This window comes from Equus przewalskii, chromosome 4 (assembly GCF_037783145.1).
Source record: "Equus przewalskii isolate Varuska chromosome 4, EquPr2, whole genome shotgun sequence".
Classification (NCBI taxonomy): domain Eukaryota; kingdom Metazoa; phylum Chordata; class Mammalia; order Perissodactyla; family Equidae; genus Equus; species Equus przewalskii.
This window is the reverse complement of record NC_091834.1, coordinates 47173811-47199978: the sequence shown is the minus strand read 5'-3', so window position 1 is coordinate 47199978 and position 26168 is coordinate 47173811. Positions and strand designations below refer to the sequence as shown.

At 35.8% G+C, this 26168-nt stretch overlaps 1 protein-coding gene across 9 annotated transcripts in view; it reads left to right on the top strand.

Annotated features, from left to right (window-relative positions):
• DGKB (diacylglycerol kinase beta) overlaps window positions 1–26168 on the top strand; it is a 675150-nt gene that overhangs the window by 481572 nt on the left and 167410 nt on the right. For all 9 annotated transcript variants that reach the window (XM_070615806.1, XM_070615803.1, XM_070615805.1 and 6 more), the window contains one exon: window positions 23765–23855. In XM_070615806.1, the coding sequence (XP_070471907.1) occupies window positions 23765–23855 (91 nt within the window). The remainder of the gene's footprint in view (window positions 1–23764; window positions 23856–26168) is intronic.

Genomic DNA, 26168 nt, shown 5'->3' with positions numbered 1-26168 from the left:
TAAGACCAATATAAGTTAGAAAAAGGTTTGTGCTTAGACCAAGGCGAAAAACAGGAAGAAACTGGGGAGGATGCCCACTTCCTGAATGCCAGAGAGAGAAGCATTCCACAAACTCTGTCTGCTTAAAAGGAAAAGCTATTGGTAAGATCACTCTTCTTAACTCTGTAATTTCCATTTTCTCATCTCTAAAATGTGTACATGAATTGTTCCTCTCTCAAAGAGCTGTGATCTGAATTCACTAAGATAGTACATGGAAAACTTTTTATGTAGTATCTGACCTAGAGAAGCCGCTCAGTAAATCTTAGTCACTGGAATAATTATCCTCAGGGCTCACCTGAGGTTTTCAGGATCTGGAGCAAAAGTACAAATGATGGTCTACATATCATATATCTAAATATCTAAAAGTTTTAAATCAATTTAACCAACTTGCTTATCGATGTTGAATAAAATAAGCTCTATCTGATTACCTTGGCACGACAGCATAGAAGGCCAGGTTCACACTCTTTGGAGTTTCTACCTGGCAATGACGGCACAGAGAGAAAGAGCGCCTGGCCCCAGCTCTCAGCAATGGCCTGTTCTCTTCTTTTCCCACCCCCAGCTCCATCATGCGCTGTGAAGAGCTTCGCTTTCACTCTCAGGACACCCCAGTCTGCACATGTCTCCTGCACATAGTGGCCCCTTCGCCAACTCTTGGGACTAATGGTGCACACCAGCATGTTCTATCATCAGGAAAGCAGACTGCATGTCTTTATTTGGGCAGAGATTAAAAGAGGAATTATTGTATCAAAAGCAATTGCTTAGAGCCAACTGAGGTCATCAACTAGCCGGACATTTGACATCAATCAAGATTGCCCCCACCTTCTTTCCTCTTTCCCTGAATCATCAAATTTCTCAAGTATAGGCAAAAAACAGAAAGTGGGGAAATAATAACTCCATACTTTCTTTGAGGCACCTAATGATGGGTTTCATCATAGAATTTCTGGTAGCAGTGGTATGTGAACTGGAAAGTTGATGCAACAAAAATGATTTTGTACATGGTTAAGAACTTACAGATGATGAAAAGAAATGGAAGCTCTTATTTAAAGAGGGTTTCAAAACAAACATTCGTTGAATTCAGCATAATGAGACAAGAAAATGAAGCCAGAGAAATGAATTCGATTTACAAATAACAAATTTAGAAAATGAAGAAATCTAGTGTAATGGGAAAAAGTCTTAAAATGTGTATGTAGCCTAACTGTCTGCAGTACTCTCAAAAAAGAACATTAGTAAAAACTAAAATATATATATATATATTAAAAATATTTTCCTCAGCTGCCAGCCTGGTGGCATAGTGGCTAAGTTCACATGTTCCCCTTTGGCAGCCTGGGGTTAAAAGGTTTGGATCCTGGGCATAGCCACACTGGCAGCATCCCACATACAAAAATAGAGGAAGATTGGCACAGATGTTAGCTCGGGGACAATCTTCCTCAAGCAAAAAGAGGAAGATTGGCAACAGATGTTAGCTCAGAGCCAATCTTCCTCACAAAAAATAAAAAAATAAAAGAATATTTTCCTCAGATGACATTTTTCCCAATCTCATTATGCCTTACATTATTTTTAATCAAAATTTCCTCCTATCCTTCCAAATCAGGTTTGCTAACAACCACTTTCCGCTGCACCAAAACAACTAAGTATTTGCAATGGACAAGAGCAAAAACATAGATTGTTTTTCTCTCTTCTTAATTCTTTGCATAATTACCTAGTAAAAACATCTGAAGAAAATAAGTAGGTATATGCTTTCAAGTACACAGTTTATTTAAAATAAGGAGTCTTTCTGGTCCTTTTGAGTTAGTTTTCAGTACATATCCTACTGCATGCATCCCTCTAAGTCTGTGAGTGTTTTATACAAAAACACATTGGCTGAGGCATTGGTGTTTGTCTCTGATAAAAATAATCAATGTATCCAGGGTAGATATTAGGTAATTTTCTGTCCTTTATAAAGAGATTATATCATTCCCATAGGTATATTTGACTTTTTGAATTAGTGGAGATTCCCTATACCACAAATTTTTTAAATAAAATTTTTATTTTGGAATAATTTTAAATTTACAGAAATTTTGTAAAAACGGCACAGAGAATTTCTATATACCTTCTAAGCAGTTTCTCCTAAAGGTAACGTGTTACATCATCCTGATACATTTGCCAAACTAGGAAGTGAACATTCAAAACTAAGAGAGAACATTGCTATGTTTTTGACTCTGCTTATACGGACAAATGGATTAGAATATTATCTCTCTTCTCCTAGAAATGACTGAATCTCCAGAGAGAATCAGTGTTCATAAAGAGGTCAGCTTCAAAATAAGTAGGGAGGAAAAGGGGTCTCATGAGCCAAGAATTAAATTCATTTGTCTTAATATACTTTCCACTTTCAGTAGAAGACTTTCCCGTGCAGCCACACAATTTGTACAGTTTTGGCCGTGCTATCCTGGGTAAAGTCTAAACTCTCCCAAGAGCATGTGACGGAGGAACTCTGAGATACTTCAACTGCACTGCAGAATCAGGGGGCACTTAGTAGGCTGGCAGATCCAAGAAATTCCCCTGCTTGGAAAACCCTTTGTGGATTGGAAAGACAGAAATTTTAGGCCATCGTCAAAGGAGCATTCTGTGGAAGGAGCAGTATTGTGCTGTCCACAGCCATACTTCAGTGGGAAAATCCCAAGCCATGGCTGTGAACAGTTCTGCACACGGCCAAGGGGAGCACAACCCACCTGGGATCTGAGAACTGGGTTTGGCAGGAACCCCTGGAAGATCCCAGCAATCCAGGAGAGGGTCCCAGCTACTGTGAGGGATGCGATTATTGATGGGGAACAGGGTGCTTCATTGTTACGAAGGATAACATGGGGACCCAGCAAGATATATTGTTTTGATATACACTGTTTTAATACACATATTTTGGGGCTGCACTTGTTGCTAAGTTTTAAGTACATATTAACAGGTTTTATTAAAATCACTTAAGTGTTTTCATATCTGTCCTAGAAAAATAAGACCGTTCACTCAGGAGTTTTAAAATAAAAGACAAAAGCGTGGCCCTCAAGGAAAGAAAGTCCATACTTTAAATCATAAAGCAAATCAGAAAAGTTTAACAAGACTACCATCAATGCAATTTTTCATTTTTCATTTTAAATTAAATCATGGGAATAAAACAATTTTCTTTTTTCTTTCTCTCTTAAGAGCTTAGTACATTATAATAGATATGACATTGAGTGATTGCTAAATTAATGAAACCATTGTTAGAGTTCTCTACAAGTTTAGAGATAGATTTATAAAAGGTACATTTGGCTGGCTGGCTGCTCAGCCCTATTTTTGTCCCTTTTAGCTTTGAAACAGCCTAATCAGGAAATAGTTCTGCCTAATAGGTCAAAGGATAATATCCGTTGAGACAGAATTCAGAATATCATGACACAAAATTGTCTCAAATTTTAGGGGTTCTCATGGTTCAGAATCTGGTATCCTATTACCCGGGTGCTGTAACGTCATTACTTGAACCTGCGAAATGCAGAGACAATTGTGTACTTACATTTCCTAAATATTGACCTAAGTTACAGAGGCCTCATGTGGCCTCGTATCATGGGTCTTCTGGAAAATTTCCCGGTGGCTTTGGGGCCAGGAAGGGGCCCCAACCTCTCACACCATCTACAAAATTTCTCTTCCAAGTTCGGCTGTTTATGGAAAGCCCACTTCTGCTTCGAGGGACAAGATTGCAATTTGAATGTTCCATCAGCCTCTCACCAAACTGCCTACCTGGAAATATCTGGGTACTCCTTAATCACCTTAGGAAATTGTTTAGCACAAAAGTGTCCGTAAAATGGCTTTACATAGGTTTCGTATTTAAATAAGCAAAACATGTGCTTCTGAAGCAGCAGAGGCGGGGACAGTCATGATTTTATATGGCTTTTATAATTCCGTTCCCTAAAGTTTAGAACACTGTAACAGTGGTTTCATTAATTTGTGAATCCTTCACTGTCATCTCTGCTATAAAGGACCGGACTTTTAACGGGCTTAGGGAGAGAGGAAAATTATTCCTATGATTTAATTTAAAGTGAAAAATTGCATGGTTAGTAACTTTGTTAATTTTTTCTTTAACTTTTGTTAACTTTTTGACGGGGAGCTGGTAAAATTTTCATCTGATGTAAGGTTATTTTTGTGATGAGAGTATTCATCTGTTTTTATAGTCTCTGTGACAAGAAGAATAAAAAATATATTTATAATATCACATGATGGATTAGGTTACTTAGGAAATTAACGAGAGTTTTGAGAAATATAAAAGCTTACTGTGGTGGATTATCTTAGCAGGTGACTTTGGTGCCCCATGAAGAATTCCCGTAGTCCACCTCTGATGCCAGCACAGTTGTCTTGGACATTCTGTGCCGGCTCAGCCCTGCCTTAAGCTGGCAGCCTTCCCCCAGTGCAAGCTAGGTATCCACCTGTTTTCTGTCTCAGGACCTTGCTATTTGGGCAGAAACTAGAGAGGCAAGAGAAAGCACTTCTCTTGCATCCTAGATCACCTGTATAACATTTGCACAGCTATCCTTACTTGTAGAAAACTAAAGTGAAATCATTCTTGAAACAAATTTGAGCCAACACTTCAACCCAGGTCCCTATGCTGTCTGGTCTGGTTCAAATACTGAGACCCACATTTTAAAGCTGGAAGTGTATTCATTTATTCGACAAATATTTATGGAGACCTTACCAAATGTGAGGCATGTCATAGGAGCAGAGGACATAGCCATGAAACAAAATCATTGTCCTCCAGGAACTTCTAGTCTTTTGCGGGAGACAGACAATCATCAAATAAAACATCAGTATTTCAGAAAGTAGGAAATTCTATAGAAGAAAGGAAGGCAGGGAATCCAGGATGGGGCAGAGGTTGTAATTTTAAATAGAGCAGGCAAGAAGTCCTCTCTGAGAAGGTGGCGTTTGAATAGAGACCTGAAAGACATTCGGTTATTTGAAGCAAGAAAATTCCAGGCAGAGGCAACAGCAAGTATAAAGAGTGGAGATAAGTCTGTGCCTGGCCTGAGCAAAGCTCAGCAATGAAACCAGTACATAACTTTGAACTAATAATTTATTCTCTTTGTGTCTCAGTTTTTTCTTCTGTAAAATGAAATTAATACCAGTAGCAAGTTCATTGGGAGGATTGAATGTATCATTTTAAGTAAGGCATGTGGTGTATGTTCAATAAATGTTAGTTCTTATTACTCATTCAGTTTCATCTATTCTACTCTCAAAGGAATTATCAGTGAAGGCTTGGATTCAGCAAATTGCATATCCAAAAGAAAATTGAAGGGGCTAGCCCCGCAGCGTAGTGGTTGAGCTCGTGAGCTCTGCTTTGGCGGCCCAGGGTTCGTGGGTTTAGATCCTGGGCACAGACCTGGCACCACTTGTCAAGCTATGCTGTGGCAGCATCCCATATAAAGTAGAGGAAGATTGGCACAGATGTCAGCTCAGTGACAATCATCCTCACAAAAATAAATAAATAAATTAATTAATTAATTAAATTACAAAAAAATGAAAATTGAAACCATTACCCTGTATGCAAGGCTCACCCAACAGAGTCTTGGCTTTTAGTCAACCTTCAGTTGCATTATCAATGGCCTCATTTTGTTGTTCTGGCCTTGGTTTGTGGCGTGTGCCATGTACCAACACTCTAAAAGTATTTCTTTGGCGAAGAGGGAGAGATTACATAAAACCTGTCTAGTCACAAAGGAAAAGTGAAGTGTGGGATGCCTTTACAAAAAGAAGAACTGACTTATCTAGTTTTGGTCATCCAAGGCTAAAGATTAATAAGAATTTACTATGTGATGAATGAGAAAGAGAAACTTCCAGGCAGAGGGAGTATCACGTGTGAAGTTTCAAAGGTAATATTTAGACAATTTTTCCCCTCCTCAGGGGCCATTTGGCAATGTCTGAAGATGTTTTTGATTGTCAGAAGGGGGAAGTGCTACTGGCATATAGTAGGTAGAGGCCAGGGATGCAACTGAACAATCCCCCACAACGAAGAATGACCTGGCCCTTAAATATCAACAGTGCTGAGGTTGAAAAACGCTGCTCTAAGGCAAGAAAGTGCTTTCATATAAGAATAAAAGAAGACCCCTGTGACTAGCTCTTATTATCACAGGGTTGTGAAGACAGGCAGGATCCAGATCATGTAGGACTTTATAGGCTTAATTAGATTGTATCCTGAATTCAAACAAAATCACTGGAGGATTATAAGCAGGATGTGTGGGGAGGGTGAGGGCGTCGGGGACAGATGGGGTTGGCAAAATTTGATTTGTATTTGGAACATATTATTATAACGGGAGTTTCAGCTGAGGCACATTCCAAAGAGAGGTGCTAATACAGAACCAGTTTGCAGACTGCTAAAGCACTCTGCCACACCAAAGGTATAAAAGAGCCAACGGGTAGAGATTGGAAGGTTTTCGAAGATTTCTCTGGAGGGAGATTTGCTATCAGTTCCACTTCACCCCTCCTCGTGGAGTCAGTCTTTTCTAACACCTTCTAATCCAAAGTCGGGAAAGGAGGTGTAAGAAGTTCACTTGGAGGTCTTTATTTGTGTCCACTGCTTTGTAGGACATTGGGTATGAGTCACATCTGAGCGAGCTAAGGACAGAAAACTGACTGAAGTGGCTGTTGATAGCAGAGCAGGGCACTGCAGGTTGAGCAAGTGTTGTGGGCTCTGAGTTTGCCAGGGCCAAACATACAGCATGAGGGCTAGGTGTGTGAACTCTGCAAGGATGGGAGCCAGGGAAATGGGAGGGGAGACCAGGGGCTGCTTTGGGATTGTTTTATATCCTTCAGAAAGGACAAAGTGGCCTCAGCAGAAGGAAATGGAATTTAGAGGGGCAGCTGTCCAGGGGGTGTGGAAAAGGTCAAAATGGACCAGCTGGAGTGGCAATGCACTTGACCACGTCAGGGGACTGTGGTTGAAATAGCTCCAGTGTTGGGGGTTAAGGATTGAGGGCAGTGTAGGGAGGAGTCTCTGAAAAATGAAAGCGAGGGCTCAAAAGAGAGTGGATTTTAAAAATACGACCAAACTAGAAAGTTCTAGTGGAAGCTTTCTACCATGATACAAATCAAATAAGAACGACCCTACCTCTTTTCCTATCCTGTGTTCCAAATTGAGAGGGTCAGAGAACCTGGAGTAAGATGGAGCAAGAAGAGAAGTCCTAGGTGAGAACTGGGTGAAGAATTTGCTCTCCCATCTCTTTCCTTATCAGCATTCTTCTTGCATTAGCCATTAGCTAGGGCAGGGAAGAAATTTCAACTCTAAATTAGATTAGGGGTTTTGATGAAACTAGCATTTTAATTGATGAACTGAAACTTTATTTTGAGCAAAGAACTAATTAACTCTATAGAATAAATTTAAAGACAAATTTCAAAAATTGTTTAGTTTGTGATAACGTCACTTCAATCATTTTAATTCAATATAACAGTTACTGTTGCACAAATTGAAATAAATGAGCAAAAACATGGCTCCTTTTTGGAGAATAGTTTGGGAGTGGAGCAATAGTGTTTGAAAAGATACATTAGAGCATGATTTGAACATGATAGGAAGTGTTATGCTGAGGTAACAAACAACCCCAAAATAAGAGTGACTGGAAACCACACAAGATTCTTCTCTAATCATATTCCCAGGTGTTTGCAGAGGCAGGCGAGCTTTGTTTACTCTGTTCAATCAAGGATCCAAGTGGATGCACAACCACATACTTGAACCTTGCCATTCAGTGTGCAATAAGGGAAGAGAATTGTGGAGGAGCTCACTTTGGCGATTAAGTGTTCCGGTCCTGAAATGACCCACATCATGGTCATTAACATCTGATTGGCCAGAAGTAGCCACATGGCCTCATCCCACCATGAGGGCTCCTGGAAGTGTAATCCCATCTTGTTCCCAAGAGAGAGAAAGTGAAAATATTTGTCAAATTTTGTTGATGCAATAATCAAGGCAAGTGATGATAATGACTGGGACTAAAGTATTAGAAATAGATACGGGCAAAACTAAATGGATAGATTTGAAGAATAAACTTGAATAAATTATTCTAGAGGTGTAATTTTCAAAAAATACTTGCAACTTATATGTTTCTAGGAAAGTATATAAGCATCTAAAACAATGTAAATATAAGTAAAGCAATAGATTAATAAATACATATTAATAAATATATTGAACATTTTAAATAGGATAGAATTATATAGGTATAATTTCTCTAGGAAATGCACTAGGAAATCATTATCTATAATTCTTCCTAGTATACATTTCTCTCATAATGGTAAAGATATCACAAAACAGGGGCCAGCCTGGTGGCATAGTGGTTAAGTTTGCCCCACTTTGGAGGCCCAGAGGTCACAGGTTTGGATCCCAGGAATGGACCTTACACACCTCTCATCAAGCCATGCTGTAGCAGTGTCCCATATACAAAGTAGAGGAAGACTGACACAGATGTTAGCTCAGCAACAATCTTTTTCAAGCAAAAAGAGGAAGATTGGCAATAGATGTTAGCTGAGGGCCAATCTTCTTCACCAAAATAATAATAATAATAATAATAATAATAAAATATCACAAAACAAATAGAAGCCAAATCATAAAGATACAGATACTTATGACCAGAGTGCTTTGGCCTGTGTTCTTTGAACTCGTTGCGACAGTTATGACATACTTACATTACAGGCTTTATCACTCTGTTCTTTCACATTTTGTTTTTAAATAATTCTATTATTTTTAACAGAATAAAGGATCTAATTATGAAAGTATATTCCTTTCTAGAGGAAATTGTTGAAGAAAATTTTAAGTTCAAATCTCTATATTTTTTTTTTTGAGGAAGATTAGCCCTAAGCTAACATCGGCTGCCAATCCTCCTCTTTTTGCTGAGGAAGACTGGCCCTGAGTTAGCATCCGTGTCCATCTTCCTCTATTTTAGATGTGGGACACCTACCACAGCATGGCTTCCCACCAGTGCCATGTCCTCAGTCAGGATCCAAACCAAGTGAACCTTGGGCCACCAAAGTAGAACTTGGGCACTTAACCGCTGTGCCACCAGTCTGGCCCTAAGTTCAAATCTAATATTTAGCTTTTACTAACATTTATCTTTAATAACAATTCGTTATTTTAAAAATATACCTAATTACAATATTAAGTGCTATAAAATCCCTTTTCAGTTTATATTATTTGTGGAATTGAGAATAGACTAGGAATTGGCTTCAAATATAAGAATTTGTTTTATGAAACACAGATTAGTCAATTCTTTACCATGTATTAAGATAAATGAGTGAAAGAGAAAATAATACATTGCAGGCGCTAAATACAAATGCTCCTCTCCCTAACGGCAAATTAGTTTCTAATAAGTCAAATGCCAATGTATTTGGCATACAGCAATGTAAATCTGCCAGAGGCAGGAGTATGGACTGAGAGTTAAAACCCACTCATTACACGTAAGCAACGGTATTTTGTGAATTCTTGTTAGAATAGCAAATAGTATATAACTACAGCTCAGTATTAGAAACCATGTCCTCAAGTATCTCTTAACTGGTAAAATGTGCCTGTCTTCTCAATTCTGAATGAAAACAATTATCATTTTATTTCACATGGATTTCATGTAGATATATGAAAACACAGTTTGAAAATTGTATCTGTAGTCTAACTTGATAAATGCTGGTACCAAACAACTTTGAATAGGAAATAAAAAATAATTTATGTTCAAAGTCTGTGATTTATGATGCATACCACCTAAGATTTTTGTTAATGCTCAAGTTTGCAAATATGACCATGGTCAGGACTTTTAGCCTGGATTTACATAGTTCCGGGCACTATTAATGGATTTCAAGAAGACTGTAAAACTCCTGATATTTTAGGCATAATCCTTGGGTTTTGTTTTTTGTTTTGTGTGAGGAAGATTGGCCCTGAGCTAACACCTGTTGCCAATCTTCCTCTATTTTATGTGGGATGCCGCCACAGCATGGCTTGACCAGTGGTGCGAGGTCCATGCCCGGGATCCCAACCTGCAACCCCAGGCCGCCAAAGGGGAGTGTGCAAACTTAACCACTATGCCACTGGACCAGCCCCATGGCGTAATCCTTCACATATGTGTCATGTGTATATTTCAGGAAAGAAGGTTCATGACTGTCATTAAATTCTCAAAGTGTCCGTGACCCACTGAATATTAAGAACCATTGCTCTAAGTATGCACCTCATGTAATTCATGAAGTTAAATGACTAATTGGCTCTAGCATCTAGAATCCTTTTTAGTGCTTTCTAATTTTTTGTTTACAAAAGTGAGAGAAAAGACTTTTTAGCACCTCACTAGGATATCCGCATACATGGTAACTAGTGGAGAATTATGATGCCACATTAAACTGGAGATGCTGGGGAATTCAAGTTGACTCAAGTGTTAATAGAAATCCCACACCTCATCTTTACCTGTGATTCCAGCTTCTTGCTTTTGTATTATTTGCAAATGTTTAAGAATATAATCATTAATAATCATGGGGATAGACATGGTGCATGTTTGACACTAGCATATAGAAAAAGGTCATTCTGCTAAGTCCTCAGACTTGGATCCTTTTTTTGTGACACAGAATTTGAATTATACTGTATGTTCTGGGCTGTCCCTTGTCCTTCTGCTTCTGTCCTGATTCTTATTGTGGCTATCACCCCAACGATGACTGAGTGAGGCATGAAGTTTAGGATTATGATGACAGAAACAAGGAGTCTTCGAAGACATAGTCATACTGAGTGATTCTCAGAAGACTTGAGTCTAATCCCATGTCTGGCACAAATTCTACCCAGTTTAGACTTGGCTTCATCATCCACTGGAAAAAAGAAAATTCTTCAGTACTTTTCTGCTCTAAAAGTAGGATTCCATAATTAATAACTCTATTCCCATCATTTATTCTCCAAATATTGACTATTTATAAGTCTAAGGTACTATGAAGGAGATTAAAATGAAACAGGCATAGAAAGCCCCTACCCTCAAGATGGTGACTGTCTGGGAGGAAGCCATAAGTGATCATAATATTTTTAAGTGATAAGTTTCAAAAGAAAGGTACTTATTTGATGTTTACAGCCAGTGTCATAAAGTGGTATTAGGACTACAGAATCTATTCATTTCTGTGACACATTTGCAGATGGTGACCTTCTATATGATAATCTTGGTGCATTTCTTTAGAAAATTCTGTTTTTCTGAAGTCTGTTGCTCCACATCTTTTGGTTCTTGAGATTTATGCTCCTGTGCAGTCTGGGCCTGAGCTTCATTAGCACCTGATTTACCATGAGTGCAGATGGTTATTGGAAATAAAAAGTCAGCCATTTCCTATGATTAAATCTCTCATGGGCTGCATCTCCCTTTTAGCTATTTCCTTACTATTGCGTATGATTCATTCGCAAGCAGAACAGTGATTATTATATGATTGTTAAATCTAAAGTGGAAAGGAAAGTAGATTATTAGAAAAAGTCTAGTAGCTTATTAATATATATTATGTGCTACAATGAAATGATTTTACAAAAGTATTAGCAAGATGATAGATTTATGGATGATGAGAGAAAATTACTCTATTGTGACGATTGAATGTAACAAAAAGAATTCAGAATTTTTCTTTTCTTACTTTTTGCTCTTGGCTTGCTTTGCTTTAAGGGGTTATTGCTTAAGCCAACAATCCCCCCAACGCTACCTCATCCTTGTTACTTGCCGGTACTTCTGGACAATCATATTATTGTGAGTCTGGCAGGCAAAGGATGGGAACTTCAGGATTGCTAATTGCTATGTCCATAGCTTTTGAGCTGAGAGAAAAGTAAGACTTTGTTTCCAACAGCAATATTTCACTAGTTTTATTTGATTGGAAATAATTGACTGTTACTTTTTCACTCAACACTTTTCTTTTATGTGAATAATAAAAGAATTTGAGAAATTTCATCATCCTTTCAGAATTTTGCATACTTTTTATATTATACTAAATTAATAAAATTGATGACCACATAGTACAGAGTCAACCTGTACGTCAGAAACTTGTTTATTTGCCTGGCTATTACTAGTTAATAGCCCTATCATATTCCTTTTCTTCTATATAAAAGTCTAATTGTTCAACTGAAAGACAAATACAACCACAATTACAAAAGCTTTTTTCTCTCTAGCTCATTTCCATTATTAAATTTTTTTAGACTACTTAGTTTCAACTCTAAGGGTTTGGATATACAAGGAGTTTTAACAATGAAATTCAAGCACTGCTCTGCTGATCCTTTAGAAACATATTTTGCTGCCATTTCCTGAATGCTCATGCAGCAAATAATTGTATCAAATAGATAAAATACACATACACAAAGAAATATAAATTCCATAACTGGTGCTATTAACAGTGTTCATCATAAGACAAATATGCTACACAGCTAAACATCTGGCCCTAACCTCCAGCACAATCTTTCTCACAATGAACTAACACTCTCTCTATTCCAGACTCTTTGACTTTCCTTCACTTGGCTTTGGGTATCTGCTTTCTACCACAGAAGCTTTGTGTTGACAGTCAGCAGTGCCAGAAATGTGCATCCCTCCCAGGAATTACAGCCTCTCATGAAATATTTTTACTGTTGCTTCCTTCACATATTACCATACCAATTTCACAATATTTGTGTGAGCATTTAAAGAATTACTATCTTTCCCACTATAATGTAGGTCAGAGACTATAGACAGAGCTTATGGAAGCTTTTGCTGACTTTTGCATATTTGTGCTTAGCACAGTGTGAAGTATATAATAAGTTTTTGTGTCTTTTATCCATTCTTACATCGCATACCACACCAAAACTTAGTGACTTAAAAAAAGTCACTTTACTATTTCTCATATTTCTGTGGGTTGGCTGGGCAGCTCTTCAGCTGCAGTAAGCTAGCTGGTGGATGAACTGGGGGCCGGGCTCAGCCAGGCTATCGGATCTTCCTCTTCATGTCTTTTCCCGTTCTGGGCTTCTTCACAACGCAGAGGACTCAGGTCAGCGCTCCAAAAGGAGGAAAGTAGCCTTTACAAGCCCTTGAGGCCTAGGCTCTGGAACTTGTACAACGTCACTTCTGCTACATTCTTTTGGTCAAAGTAAGTCATTAAGCCCAGCCCAGATTCAAGGGGGTGGAGAAAGGGATTTACCTACAGAAGGGAGAGGTGGCATAGTCCCATTGCATAGGGGCATGCATGCAGGATTGGGAAGAATTTGTGACCGTTAAACAATCCACCATTGTATTCAATAATATTTTAGTTCATTATGGTACAATTGTAATTTAATTTTAAAGAGTAGTCCATGAATTGGCTGATTTAAATGTTTTATGTTTTGCTGTATTTTTGGGGAGAGAGGGTTATTTTGTATACACTCTGTTCTAAGAATGAGAAGAGATGGAAAGTGGTTCATGAATTCTAAGTGATAGTAGGCAGTTTAATCTCACATGTAGACAAATAATGGCTATGAGCAATACGAGAGCGGAACTTTGTCTTTTTTAATCACTAATGAATTTTTAGTAACTAGAAGAGTGCCTGGCACATAAGAGGTGTTCAATAAATATTTGTTGAATGAATGAGCAAAAATAATAGACATTTCTTTCTTTGGTCTTCCCATTCACATTCCTAAGGAAGTTGCTTTTTGTTTTCATCTGTCTCTAGTGATTAGGTTGTAAATTTTTAGGAAAATAGCTAAACGGGAAATGGAGTTTCTGCTCACGTATTTGATTCCATGAATAAATAATAGTGACCTCTGACAAGATTTAGTACCACTAAAGCATATTATATAAGTACAAATAGTTTTAGGGTTACTTTGTGAATATTTGACCTCACACTAAAAAGAGCCTTCAAGAGATTTTTGTTTTCATAGTGATAGACACAAAATGACAATGGAATATTCTCTCCAATCTCTCTAATCTGTTTAGAATACGAAACGTCTCTAAATGAATCATTAACCTAAATGAGTGACTAGAAATATCCAATCGTATTTAACATGTGATGGTTTCAGTACTGTATCTGGGTTCAGATTGTAGTACTACCGTTGGGGACAAGGACATCACTTTGTATTCGCTTAATTGAAAAATATAGATGACTTTTTATTTAAATTCTGGAAACCCATGCAACACGTTTCTAAGTATTTTAATATAGCAAAAAATGGTGGTTTTTTGATATGTGGAGGGTAATGCAAGTTGAAAATAGTTTTATTTTATAAAACTATTTCCAACTGGAATTCATCTCCATTTATTATCTGCTTATATGGGTATAATTTCAAACAGGAGAAAATAGCATATGGGCTAGGTATATTTTTAAAATAAAACAATAGATAATACTAGAGAGAGAAAGAGTGAAATGTTTCTTCTACATCTGTCTTAGAAGTATCCAACATGTACTTGAATGTATCAGCACAATGATTAATCCCCAAATGATAATGCCTACATCTGTCAATTAGTTTATATACAAGCCAGCCTGAATATTTTATATAAATTACAGCATCTTGACTGGAAACAAAGACAGATCATGATGTTTCAGGGAGTCATCTGGGTCCCTCAAGATATAAATCAGTGACAAAAAATGCAATCTAAATAATAATGGATTCAATGATTTATGTGTTAGACTATATAATTCTTCAATTTGATTAAAAATATCAATATTTTCAATGTAACTCATGTAGTCTGATTCCTATCCTTATCATTTTTTACAAGATAATTAATGTGTTTGTAAAACCACTCCTCTGTAGCATTGGACAAAGGAGAATTCCCCATTTTTTAGTTCTTGTGTGAGAGAAGTTTTAAGGTGAACAACATTTTCAAAATGCAAAGTTGTGCTTCTTGTTACAGAATTGGAAAAGGACTTCTGATGTGTGAAGAAAGACAAAAGGTAAAAGTTAACTAACTTGCAGAGAGTAGAAGCAAGTTTTATTAAAAGTATTCTTTTAAGTTGCAAAGCTGTGGTAGTCTTCACAGAATATAGGTAAGAGAAATAATGTGTGAAGGAGCTGGAGAAGTGTAATATTTTTCTCTATTTTTGCAAGTTTTGCAAGATATAACATCCAAAAATTGGTTAGGAGAAACAGATTAAAATGTAGAAAGGTACAATACCTTCTAATGATACATAATTATTGATTTCAAATTATTCTATGTCACTGAGGATAGTAATAGAAAAGTATTAATTGGCATTTCAGTGATGAAAGTAAATGTATTTTTTAAAAATATTTGTACTATCTGTTTTCGAATGTTGAATTCTTTATGTTGTATTTTGAAAATGCATTATCTTTTGATTTCAGATGCCATTCATATTTTAATATGCAAATCGAATGTCATTAAACAGGGTCATTTAGTTTAATAATGACTCCTTCTCATAGTTGGTAGATATACAAATTTACCAGTCAAATTATATTCTAGTTGTAAAGAGTTGTCCAGGAGTCAGGACAAAAAACTGAAGCCGTCTTTACTGGAAGTCTGCTGAAACGATTACATTGAATTAACTCTCCTGAAGCTAATAGGTGCTCCTTAAACAGCTGTTGAACTATATTAACACTAAAGAACCTTTATATTCTTATACCTGGTGCTTAAATAATTGATTGGCTTAATCCATTCAGTAAAAGCTACCAAACAGGACAGAGGAAGGGAGAGACTGAGAGAGACAGAGACACAGAGAAAGGAAGAGAGAAAGAACCAAGAAAGTCAATTGGTGAATGGTAGAGAGGGGATGTAGCAAGCAATTCTTTCACTATCTAGCTCAACATATTCAATTTGTGTTATCCAACTAGTCGTCCCCGCTACCTATGAAGGCTGTTTGGTCTTCCAGCAGCCCCCCAGCAGACAATATCTTGAGTGTGCAATCATAGTCCAGTCTTATCCTCATTTTGGTAAATGCAAAAACATAATTGTGTCATGGCACCCAGAAGTGATCAGGCTCTTATTCACTTGCTCAAGTTTACCAAGTAAAAAATTTATATACCTCGTAAAACAGAGAGGAGATGGTGGTAATTCCTTTCCAGATATTAGAACACACAATTCTATAAATCAAGACATCATATTTATGATATCAAAATCCATGGACAGCGAGATTAACTCCCAGACTGCTTGGTAATTATGGCATGGTGTCTTTTGGGAAGCCTTCTGTTAGCACTGTGGTAAGAGTTTGCTTGTAACTTTGTTGACTCCACGTACAACGCAACTTTGGAGATGTTGTGATTGTCACCAATTTAGAGTTAAGGAAACTGAGGTTTGGAGAGGTTGAATAATTTGCCCAGCAAGTGAAGCTGGGATGCAAACCCAGGAGGTTGGTGCTAGATCTCACATCCTTAACCATTATGCATACTGCCTCTCGTACTTGCCAATATTTTCCTTGCATATTGCTTCATTCAACTTTTCTAATTCTAAATTGAATTTGTAATTTCTGTTTTTTTTACATTTTCATTTTTATTACATTTTTTCTCTTTTGATCCCCTTCACCTGTTTTTTCTTCTCCTATTTTTGTTTTTAAACATACTGAAGATAATTTTTGTGCTGTGGCACTTTCTATTTGTGAATACAATAATCCACTTTAATAAACTGGAGCTTTCTTTTATATTTAAGCATACAAAACTTAATTACATTTTCACTATCAATTTTGGCTAGACTTTACATGTTCCTATCTATAATAGTGAGAAATACTATACCTTAAATATTTCTGCAGGTAATCTCAGACATCATGTTATATTTTATTATTTCAAATATCACCAGGTGACTCTATTTCTAAGTGACTGAATAGGGGATAGGGGAAGATGAAAAGTAAGAGCTTCATAGCTGCTTACTAGTCTATACAGACTTCATTGACTATAATAAAGTCATCAGACGTAAATCGAGGACACTTCAAAAAGGGATGTTTTATGAGTTTTTTCCCCCAAGATTATTTCAAACATATAAACGTGGAAATCATTCCTAGAAATTTCAGGGAGATAGTGAGTCAGATGAGGAAAGCATATTCAGGGGTATTTGCATATCTAGTCACAAGATAAACAGAGAATTATGCTGAATAGAAATTGTTCACCTTAACTCCTTTATTTCAGTTACCACCAAATTTCACATCTAGAAAAACAGTGTTATGTGCCAAATATATCACCTCATTTAGATTTCCCCAATGTCTCATTAATAATAATATAAGTGAAAATTTTCTTATAAACTCCAATGAGCTTTGTTGTCAGTGTGCTCTTGGCTGCAAGTAATAGAATACACAAAATAAATAACAGTATATGTATAAATTTCACAAGTATAAATCCAGAGACAGACTGTTTCAGAGTTGGCTGTTTCGGCAGTTCACTTCTGTCAGGGATGTGGGTCAGCGTCTCTGGGTTTCCCTGGCCTTTCCCTTCGTGGTGGCAAAATGGCTGCTCCGTATCCAATTATAGTATTTTTCCTTGACAATATGCAAAACAGGAAAGGAAGGCCAGAGCCTTAGCTTTGTAAGTGTCTCTTTGTCAGAGTGCAGAATCTTGCCTAGAAGCCCTCAGGTTCCCTTAGTCAGCTCTAGCTTTCATCGTCATCTTTGGTTGCCTTATTTTACGATGGGGACGAAAAACATTTTTAAAACAGAAGTATGAACAAAGGAGTCATCTAATGATGACCCATCTGACATATGACATTTTCCTTATGACTTAGAAAAAAGTTTCAGGTGATGCTACATTTATTATTGTATTTAGTAAGAGACAGCATGGGGGGAAAAAGCTAGAATTTTTTGAGTTAGATTTTGTTACTTCCCATGTGATGGTAGGAGAGTGACTTCAACGCCTCGCTGAGTTCACCTGTGACAGTGCCCTGCTCATGGTGATAATAATTATTGCCATCAGGAATTTCATGTACTCTTCATAAGATTTTTCTTAGAAAAATGTTTTTGATTGTGAAAATTTTATAATTATGAGATATTTATTTTAATAGTAAATATCCAATTATTATTGAAAGATATTCAGTTCTAAACATGCTTGGACATTGTTTAAATATGTTATATGTTTATACATTTCACATAATTAATTTATCACTGCTCTTTGGGGTCTTACTATCTGTGTATACTTTAGAATGGACTCTGCAATGTAGCATCGCTACAGACGTACGTATCCAGTCTAACTCTCAGAATTATTTTTAATGTGCAATAGAAAGCAGAGAAAAAGATCATTTAGGAAAAAAATAATCGATTAATATTATGATAGAAAGTTCTTATACACAAAAACACTCATATAATCACATTTCTTTTTAAAAGAGAATTGTGAAATAATAACAAAATATGCTAAAATGTCTGGTCTTGGGGTGCATCTTTTCCATACACTTACATATAAGAAACTTTCTTTGCTCTTGTAAAAGTAATTCAGGTTAAAAATTGTACTTTTAGAATATCCGTCTTTTTATACAAACTAAGATGGAGTGTTACATGATTCTGTTTGAAGTTTCTATAGCCTGTTTCGTTGTCTCCTTGGGACTTAACAAGCGTATCTTATGAATGAGCATTAGATACAAGCATTTTTATATGTCATTTGAAAAAATTATATCTCTACCTGTTGTTTGGAGACATGAAAAATGTTTACTCTCTTTGGTGTGAATATCAAATGTCCTCACTGTATTCATTACAGCCGTGTTTCTTCCTTATGAAATAGTATTCTCAATGTTGTCTTACTATGAGAGAACTATAAATTGCTGTTTAAAAAAAGCTCAGGTTTGAGGGTTTAAATAAAATGTAATCTTTTTTATAAAATATAATGAAATAGCACACAGAGTTACTTCTGCTGCTAGTGTGTTCATGTAGATAGTAATTACCATAAAATTGTAGTTTTAAGTTTATACAAGCGAATATATAACTCTATATACTTGTGTTTGATACTATGATTTTTATAAATTGTAGTGAACATTTCCATTTATTTCAAATTTTGAACCTTTTTCATAATCATTTATTGATGAATTTATGGTTGCCAATCAAAAGAGAGCAATTAAATTGCTGACTTCATTCAAGTTGGATATTGACTTAGTTTTTAACAAATGCCCATTACTGTAGTCCATACAGGTGGCATCTTTTACAGGCATTAGTTTACAGGAGACTTCAAGAGGTGACAAGCAATGCACACTACAAGTGTCCCCACCTTTCCCCCTATGCTAAGCTATGGTCGTGGCCTGACAAAGCCTAGCTGCCCTGCGAACATTGCGGCAGCTACTCTGTCAAGTGCTTCTCCTTCCTTGAGCTGCTCTTTTCAGATGCTGCTCAGCCACTGGTTAAATCTGGTCCCACTGGAGCTCTTCCATTTGAATTGCAGTGTATTTTTAAAAGCAATACCTCCCTACATTTAGGGATAAATGAGTAACACTATAACCAATGTTTAGTGCAATGTCTCTCTGCAATCAAAAGCAATAAATCCGAATTGCTTCTATGACATAAATGTACCACTTTAAACAATAACCCTATTGCTGTTAAGTCAACAGGGTCACATCTCTCATCACCAACATTGTTAGCCAAGTACAAAATTCCTGCTATGTTTCTAAGGTATCCCATCGAATTGTAAGACTATTTTGTTAAAACAAAGTTATTGAATTGTTAGAAATACTGTTCTCTATGAGAAAATGATTTTAAAACCAGATTTGAAATAACTGTTGAAATACTTTCATAACAGGGCAAAAGTGGAAGAAAGCTAATGTAAAGGATGAGATCTTTGAAACATCTTTAATGAATAAAAAAATACATTAGATTTAAATCCATTTTAACTAAGTTACTTAGGACATTTTGGTTTTGGTTTCATTTGAAAAGCAAAGATCAAACGAGATTTATTTTCTCATCTGATGAGCATGTTATCCATAGAGTGTAGATGGAACCACTTGAAGATGCTTGAAAAGGGATTCTAGTGTCTGTTAGCAGACTTCAGCTTTATTCCTGTTAAATCGTCTTCCCATATCTCCTATCTCACCACTAAATACATAAAATAACAGCAACACACCTGTGAGAGAAAAAGTTGACCTTTAATTTGAGTAATTTCATTGAATAAAAACTTTCTGTGTGTTTATGACTTCTGAGCTTTCTACAGCAAGATAAATAAGGCAATTTGACCCCTCTCTTCATGCTGCATCTCTGTTAGAAATGAGCTTCGTGTCTAATTAGGGTCTTTAGTATGCTTTTTGGGAAATGCACCAGTAATTCATGTTCTGTTTGTTTGTTTTATTTTATGTTTGCCACATAACATTACGTAGTGGACAAAGACAAAATGAAAAAACGTGTAAACCAGGAAGAAAAATTCCACGGAAAGTGTATTGCTAGAAATTAAGTTACCTATTTGAAAGTTCAGTTCTTGGAGAACTAAATATGAACTAAATTTCATAATAACATAAATGGTGTTTTGCTTGAGCCACATTTCTCTGAGGAGACATAAAAGAAGCAGCGTTCCCGTTAGGGACAAAAAACCTTGGTAAATGGGAGCTAATGATTTCAATTTGACCTGAACATCTGGTAGCCAGGCACTTTAAATATTAAACTGAAACCTGTAGCTTACAATTAAATTCATTGAAGTGGGGTTTAATATTTTAATGACTTAAAATTATAATAGTAGGAACAACCTTTTTGTTTTGGCAGGACATTTGTCATCATACCTGCAATCGCAAAAGCTGTCTAAGAATCCAATAAATTTGACTTCGGCCTGAACATTTCCCAGTGGGTTACATGTCCAGTTACCTTATTCTTAAAATCCAAAGCTGTATGTTTTCTCTGACAAATCTGAGTTTGAATTATTTGGATCATTTTCTAATGTGAGCCATAAAAATAGATAGCATACATGCTTAAATGTGTTTTTTTGCATTTCTACAACCTAAAGACCAGTTTGGCTGAAAAAAATAAAATTTAACAGCTTTTAATTTGTCCTGTGGAATCTGATTCTATGTGCTTTTTATTACCTCCATATATTTATCTAAGTGAAACATAAAATGGTTGTAATAATGGAGAATTTAAAGCAGCTTTTGCACATGAGCAGTAATGCTAACTAATATGGTGAATAAAGGCTGAATGTAAATTCTCAGAATTTCTCTTTCTTGGGATGTGTTTGCTAAAGTGAGTATATCTTGGTTAGCGGATACAGGCTCCTCATCGTCTTAACTAAACTATGAAGAACTTTGATAGATAGACGGAAAAAATAGAGAGTAATCATTTATATGCAATCAGAAGCTTCGTATATTTATTTAATTTTCCAACTGCAATACAACACACATTAGATTACAGAACTTGTCAAAATATAAACCCACAGTCCTTCTTTTGCTATAGTAATGCTCTGGTATTTCCACATATGCCTCCAGAGATAACCTAGGTATGGCAAAAGTCACTATAATCTAATATCACCCATTCCTATTGATTCTACCTCATTTATGTCTCATAAATTGAGCCTCTCTTTTCCACTTCCCTTGCCACTTGGTCTAAGCCTTCAGTTACATTTCATTTGTAATATTCCAATAGCTATATTTCTGTCCACAATACCAGTGTTTCAATATTCCTGCTAGACTTATTTGCCCATATAACAAAGCTGGCCATGTCACTTCACTGCTATCAACTTCTATCAGCATCCTCTTAATTTAGAATATGAAGTCCAAACTCCTTAATGCGGCATACATGTTCTGAAACAGCCCCTTGTCAGCCTGCAGTCAGCATTCTCTGAAGGTAAACTGCACTCTTCAAAACACCTGGAACTTGTCTCATCTTCTTCCTGTTTGTCTTCCTCTACTTATCTATTAAAATGTCACCTCTTCTAAAGCTTTTTGAACTCCTTGAGGTAAAAGGAGTTCATTCATTGAAGTGTTTTCTGACAATACTTTGCTCATATTTCATTTAGAGAATTAACTTTTTAACTATTTTATATGCCCATAATCTTACAACATTCTTAGCTCCTTGAAGACAAAGATAAGTGTGTTCATATTTGTATCTTTAGAAGTTCACACAGTAGCATATCAAAGTGAATGTTCTCACTAACATTTGTTGAATGAATGAATGGAGGAATAAATGAATCCAGGAAAGTCTGGATAAAAGGCCAATATAAAAATGTTAGAAAATTTACTGAATGTAGAAAGACAATTCAAGTCATAAAACATCTACTAATTATTATTCTAAGATTGTCTTGAGACTCCCACATACAGACTAATAGTTCCCTCCCAATTTACTGAATGATATTTTTTCATCAGAATGATGAAACAATAGGCAAATATTTTTAATTTTACATAATTTCAGCCACTGTGTAAATTTTTAAAAGCACATCTATTCTATAAAGTAGGTGTTTGCACTAATTTAATATAAACTTGCATGTAGGCTCAGGGCCACAGATCTTGGTGTTAAACTTTGCTTCTGTTTTTCCAACTGGCTATCATCTATTTTTATCTACTCAGATATATGAAATAAGGCCCAAACCCAAATAAAATATTCTCTAGAAAGAATAAGGATTTATAGTGCTAGAATCCTATGAAACCTATATTAGTCTTCATATTACTTACCTGAATATGGTAATTGATATAAGAAGGGCTAGTGAAAATTTTGTAAGCAAATAAAGCCTTATACGAAGCTAATTATTGTTGAATATGTCTAGATAGATGAGATTACTTTTGTAACTTGTGATTTCATATCAGAGAACTCTATTCAACACAGCATAATAATAAGTACTGTATTAGTTTTCATGTCATTTTCCATAACTAATAATAGAGTCGAGTTAAGGAGTAAGGTCCTTGCCAAAAGTGTTTTTAATTGTTGAAATGTTTTACATTCTATGTGAAAAGAGCATATCAATATTTCTAAGTCAAAAAGAATAATTTGGTTGAGGGATGTATTTGAAAACCATAACAAAAATTTGTTTCTGTTTTGCCTTTCTGTGTGAAAATGTATCTTATTTTACCTGGATTTTCTTCTAATTGAAGGCATGATACCTTATTAGAATATGTATAATTAAAAATTGCATTTTTTTCATGAGAATGGCTGTAAATCCGATACTGGGTGATATAAAAATCTAGTCAACCTTTGCAAAATTATATTAAATGATCATAAATTTAATTACCTGGCACAAAGAAACAAATATATGGTCATTGGGTCATGGGGAAAATCATTTTGAACATCTTACTTCTAGATTAAATACTGAGGTGTTTTAAACTATATTTTCTTTGTGTTCTTTCATATTCATAAAATATTATTATCACTTCTTTAATTCTTCTATGTTGTATCATAATTTATCACTATTGTTCATTAAAAAAGGACAATATCTTAAAAAATTTAATGGTTATCCCAAAGTTTCTAAATTTTTTATCTTTATGGATAACCATTATTTTTTAAATATACTATCCAATCATGCCAATTTCTACTGCATACATAGCTGTCCAGAAAAATTTAGCATATTTAGCTTAGTCTCTTTTTTCTCATGAAAAGCCTAGATTTAATTTTTTTCTTTATGATTACAGAGAGGCTGGTCTAAAGTCAAGTTGTCTAAGAACAAGCTAAGAATTATAAGCACTAAAATCATATTTTAAAATCTGAGCAACCAATATAGAGAAAAGTTAAACAATATACTTGAATTTGTCAGATGAACACTTTCCTGTAATCCCCACAGGGGCAATCACACGATTTGACACCAATATTTAAACTTTGAAAATTATGCGATCATCTATTACATAATGGATGGTACACGTCCTCAAACCTTTCCTATCACTTATAGTACAAGAGAGAGCTGCCCAATTAAAAAAGAAATCCCTTCTGTTATTGATAATTGCCTAAGCTGCTTCTTCCTTTCCTTTTTCAGAATGAAGAACAAATTTTGGTATTTTGAGTTTGGCACATCTGAAACTTTCTCAGCCACCTGCAAGAAGCTACATGAATCTGTAGAAATAGAAGTAAGAAAAATGAATTCTCTTTTATAATACTATGAAATGACTTGAGTTTGATTATTAATATGTTTGTGGTAACCCATAGAAGGAGTTATACTTTGAGCAACCCGTATAGCTTAACCATGATTCTAAAATTTCATTTCTCCCACTTATTAGGAATCCAGCACTATCTGAAATACTAGAATAAGGTTAAGTTTGGGTATGAGTTGTTTTAATATAGTATAAAAGAATGAGAGGTGGAACACAACTTTAGAAATCAATGGAGAACTTACTGGCATAGTGTGGATAGAAAAATGTAAGATAAAAGAAAGTACTTGAAGAGAAAGAAAAAAGTTGCAAGATACATTAAAAAAACCATTATTTTCAGATCTCAATATCTTATAACCTTTAAAACACAGTTCACTAAAATTGTACTTACTTTCGTGAATAAAGGTTAAAAAGTATACTTTTCCATTTCATTCCCATTCATTAACTAGCTTTTCTCAGTTCCCAAGGTTGCCATTTCCCCATTACATTTATAGGAAGTGGAAAAGCTAAGAAAGAGCAAAGATAGCAAGAAAAGATACACTTTAAAAAGATTTGGAGCAAATAGGTCTACCAAAAAGAAAAAAAATAGACATTGTAGGACTAAAAAGTTCGGAGATGGGTTATAATAGAAAATGACTTGGTTTTATTGAGAGGTTTTAGGGGTTAAAGTAAAAAGAAGAGTTATATTTTATTAAGTGGTAAAGACAAACCAAAAGAACAGAATTATAAAGCAAGAACACCTAATGACTAGCTGATATAAATTGAGAAATATTGGCTTCAACACTTTTCGTTTTAAAAATAAATGCATAACTCATCAACTGAGACCTGAATTATTAATGGCATATATTCAAGTAAAAAGTTTGGTAAATGGAAGTAGTTGTGAACCACATAGGATCATGATGGCCTGGCTAGGTTCTTCGTTATCCAAGCTTTCTAATTTACTGTTAATGATAACAACAGAAAAGTGGTACTATTTCAGAATGCAACATTTTCAGACTTTTTTCTCGTCATGATTGGTGGGTAAATTGAAGCATTAGAAGTAGAATTGACGGTCATGGAATGAAGAAAGCCCTTCATGGCTGAATCAGATCATAACCCTGAACAGGAATATAATCACCAAAGGTGAAGGATTGGGCTCCACTTGAACTTTCTGTGATTACTATTTATGAATATATATGCACATATGTTTTATGTATATGCGTATAGTGTTATATATGTACATAGTTATATATGTGTATATATATTTATAAAGAAACATCAGGGACCAGCCCAGCAGTGCAGTGGTTAAGTGTGCATGTTCTGCTTTGGTGGCCCAAGGTTCGCCAGTTTGGATCCTGGGTGTGGACATGGCACCGCTTGGCAAGCCATGCTGTGGTAGGCATCCCACATATAAAGGAGAGGAAGATGGGTATGGAAGTTAGCTCAGGGCCAGTCTTCCTCAGTGAAAAGAGGAGGATTGGCAGCAGATGTTAGCTCAGGGGTAATCTCCCTCAAAAAGAAAGTCAAAAATCTTTCTTTACCCTCAATAATCAATATTTAAAACTGGATTTTGAACATTTCTTACCCTTAGAAACCTATCTTCAAAGAAAATCTGTAGCAGAAGGCAAAAATGTAAAAATTAAAAATATGAGATCTGGAGGCCAGACCAGTGGCACAGCGTTTAAGTGTGCACATTCCGCTTCGGTGGCCCGGGGTTTGCCGGTTTGGATCCCAGGTGCAGACATGGCACGGCTTGGCAAGCCATGCTGTGGTAGGCGTCCCACATATAAAGGAGAGGAAGATGAGCATGGATGTTAGCTCAGGGCCAGTCTTCCTCAGCAAAAAAAAAGAAGAGGATAGACAGCAGATGTTAGCTCAGGGCTAATCTTCCTCAAAAAAAAAAAAGTTCTGGTTGAATGTAGTGTGGATACTCTGAAGCCTCTTGCTCTTCTCCTTACCTTATCCTACCACTGAACACAGAGTGAAAAAAAATTGATCTAACAGGGATATTCCATGTTCATGAATAGGAAAATTCAATATTGTCAAGACGTCAGTTTTTCCCAACTTGATCTATAGATTCAATACAATCCCAATCAAAATCTCAGCAAATTATCTTGTAAATATCAACAAACTAATTCTTAAGTTATATGTAGAGTCAAAAGACCCAGCATAGCCAACACAATATTTAAGGAGAAGAGCAAAGTTGGAAGACTAACACTAACTGAATTCAAGACTTACTATAAAGCTACACTACTCAAAACAGTGTGATATTGGTGAGAGAATAAACAAATAAATCCATGGAACAGAACAGAG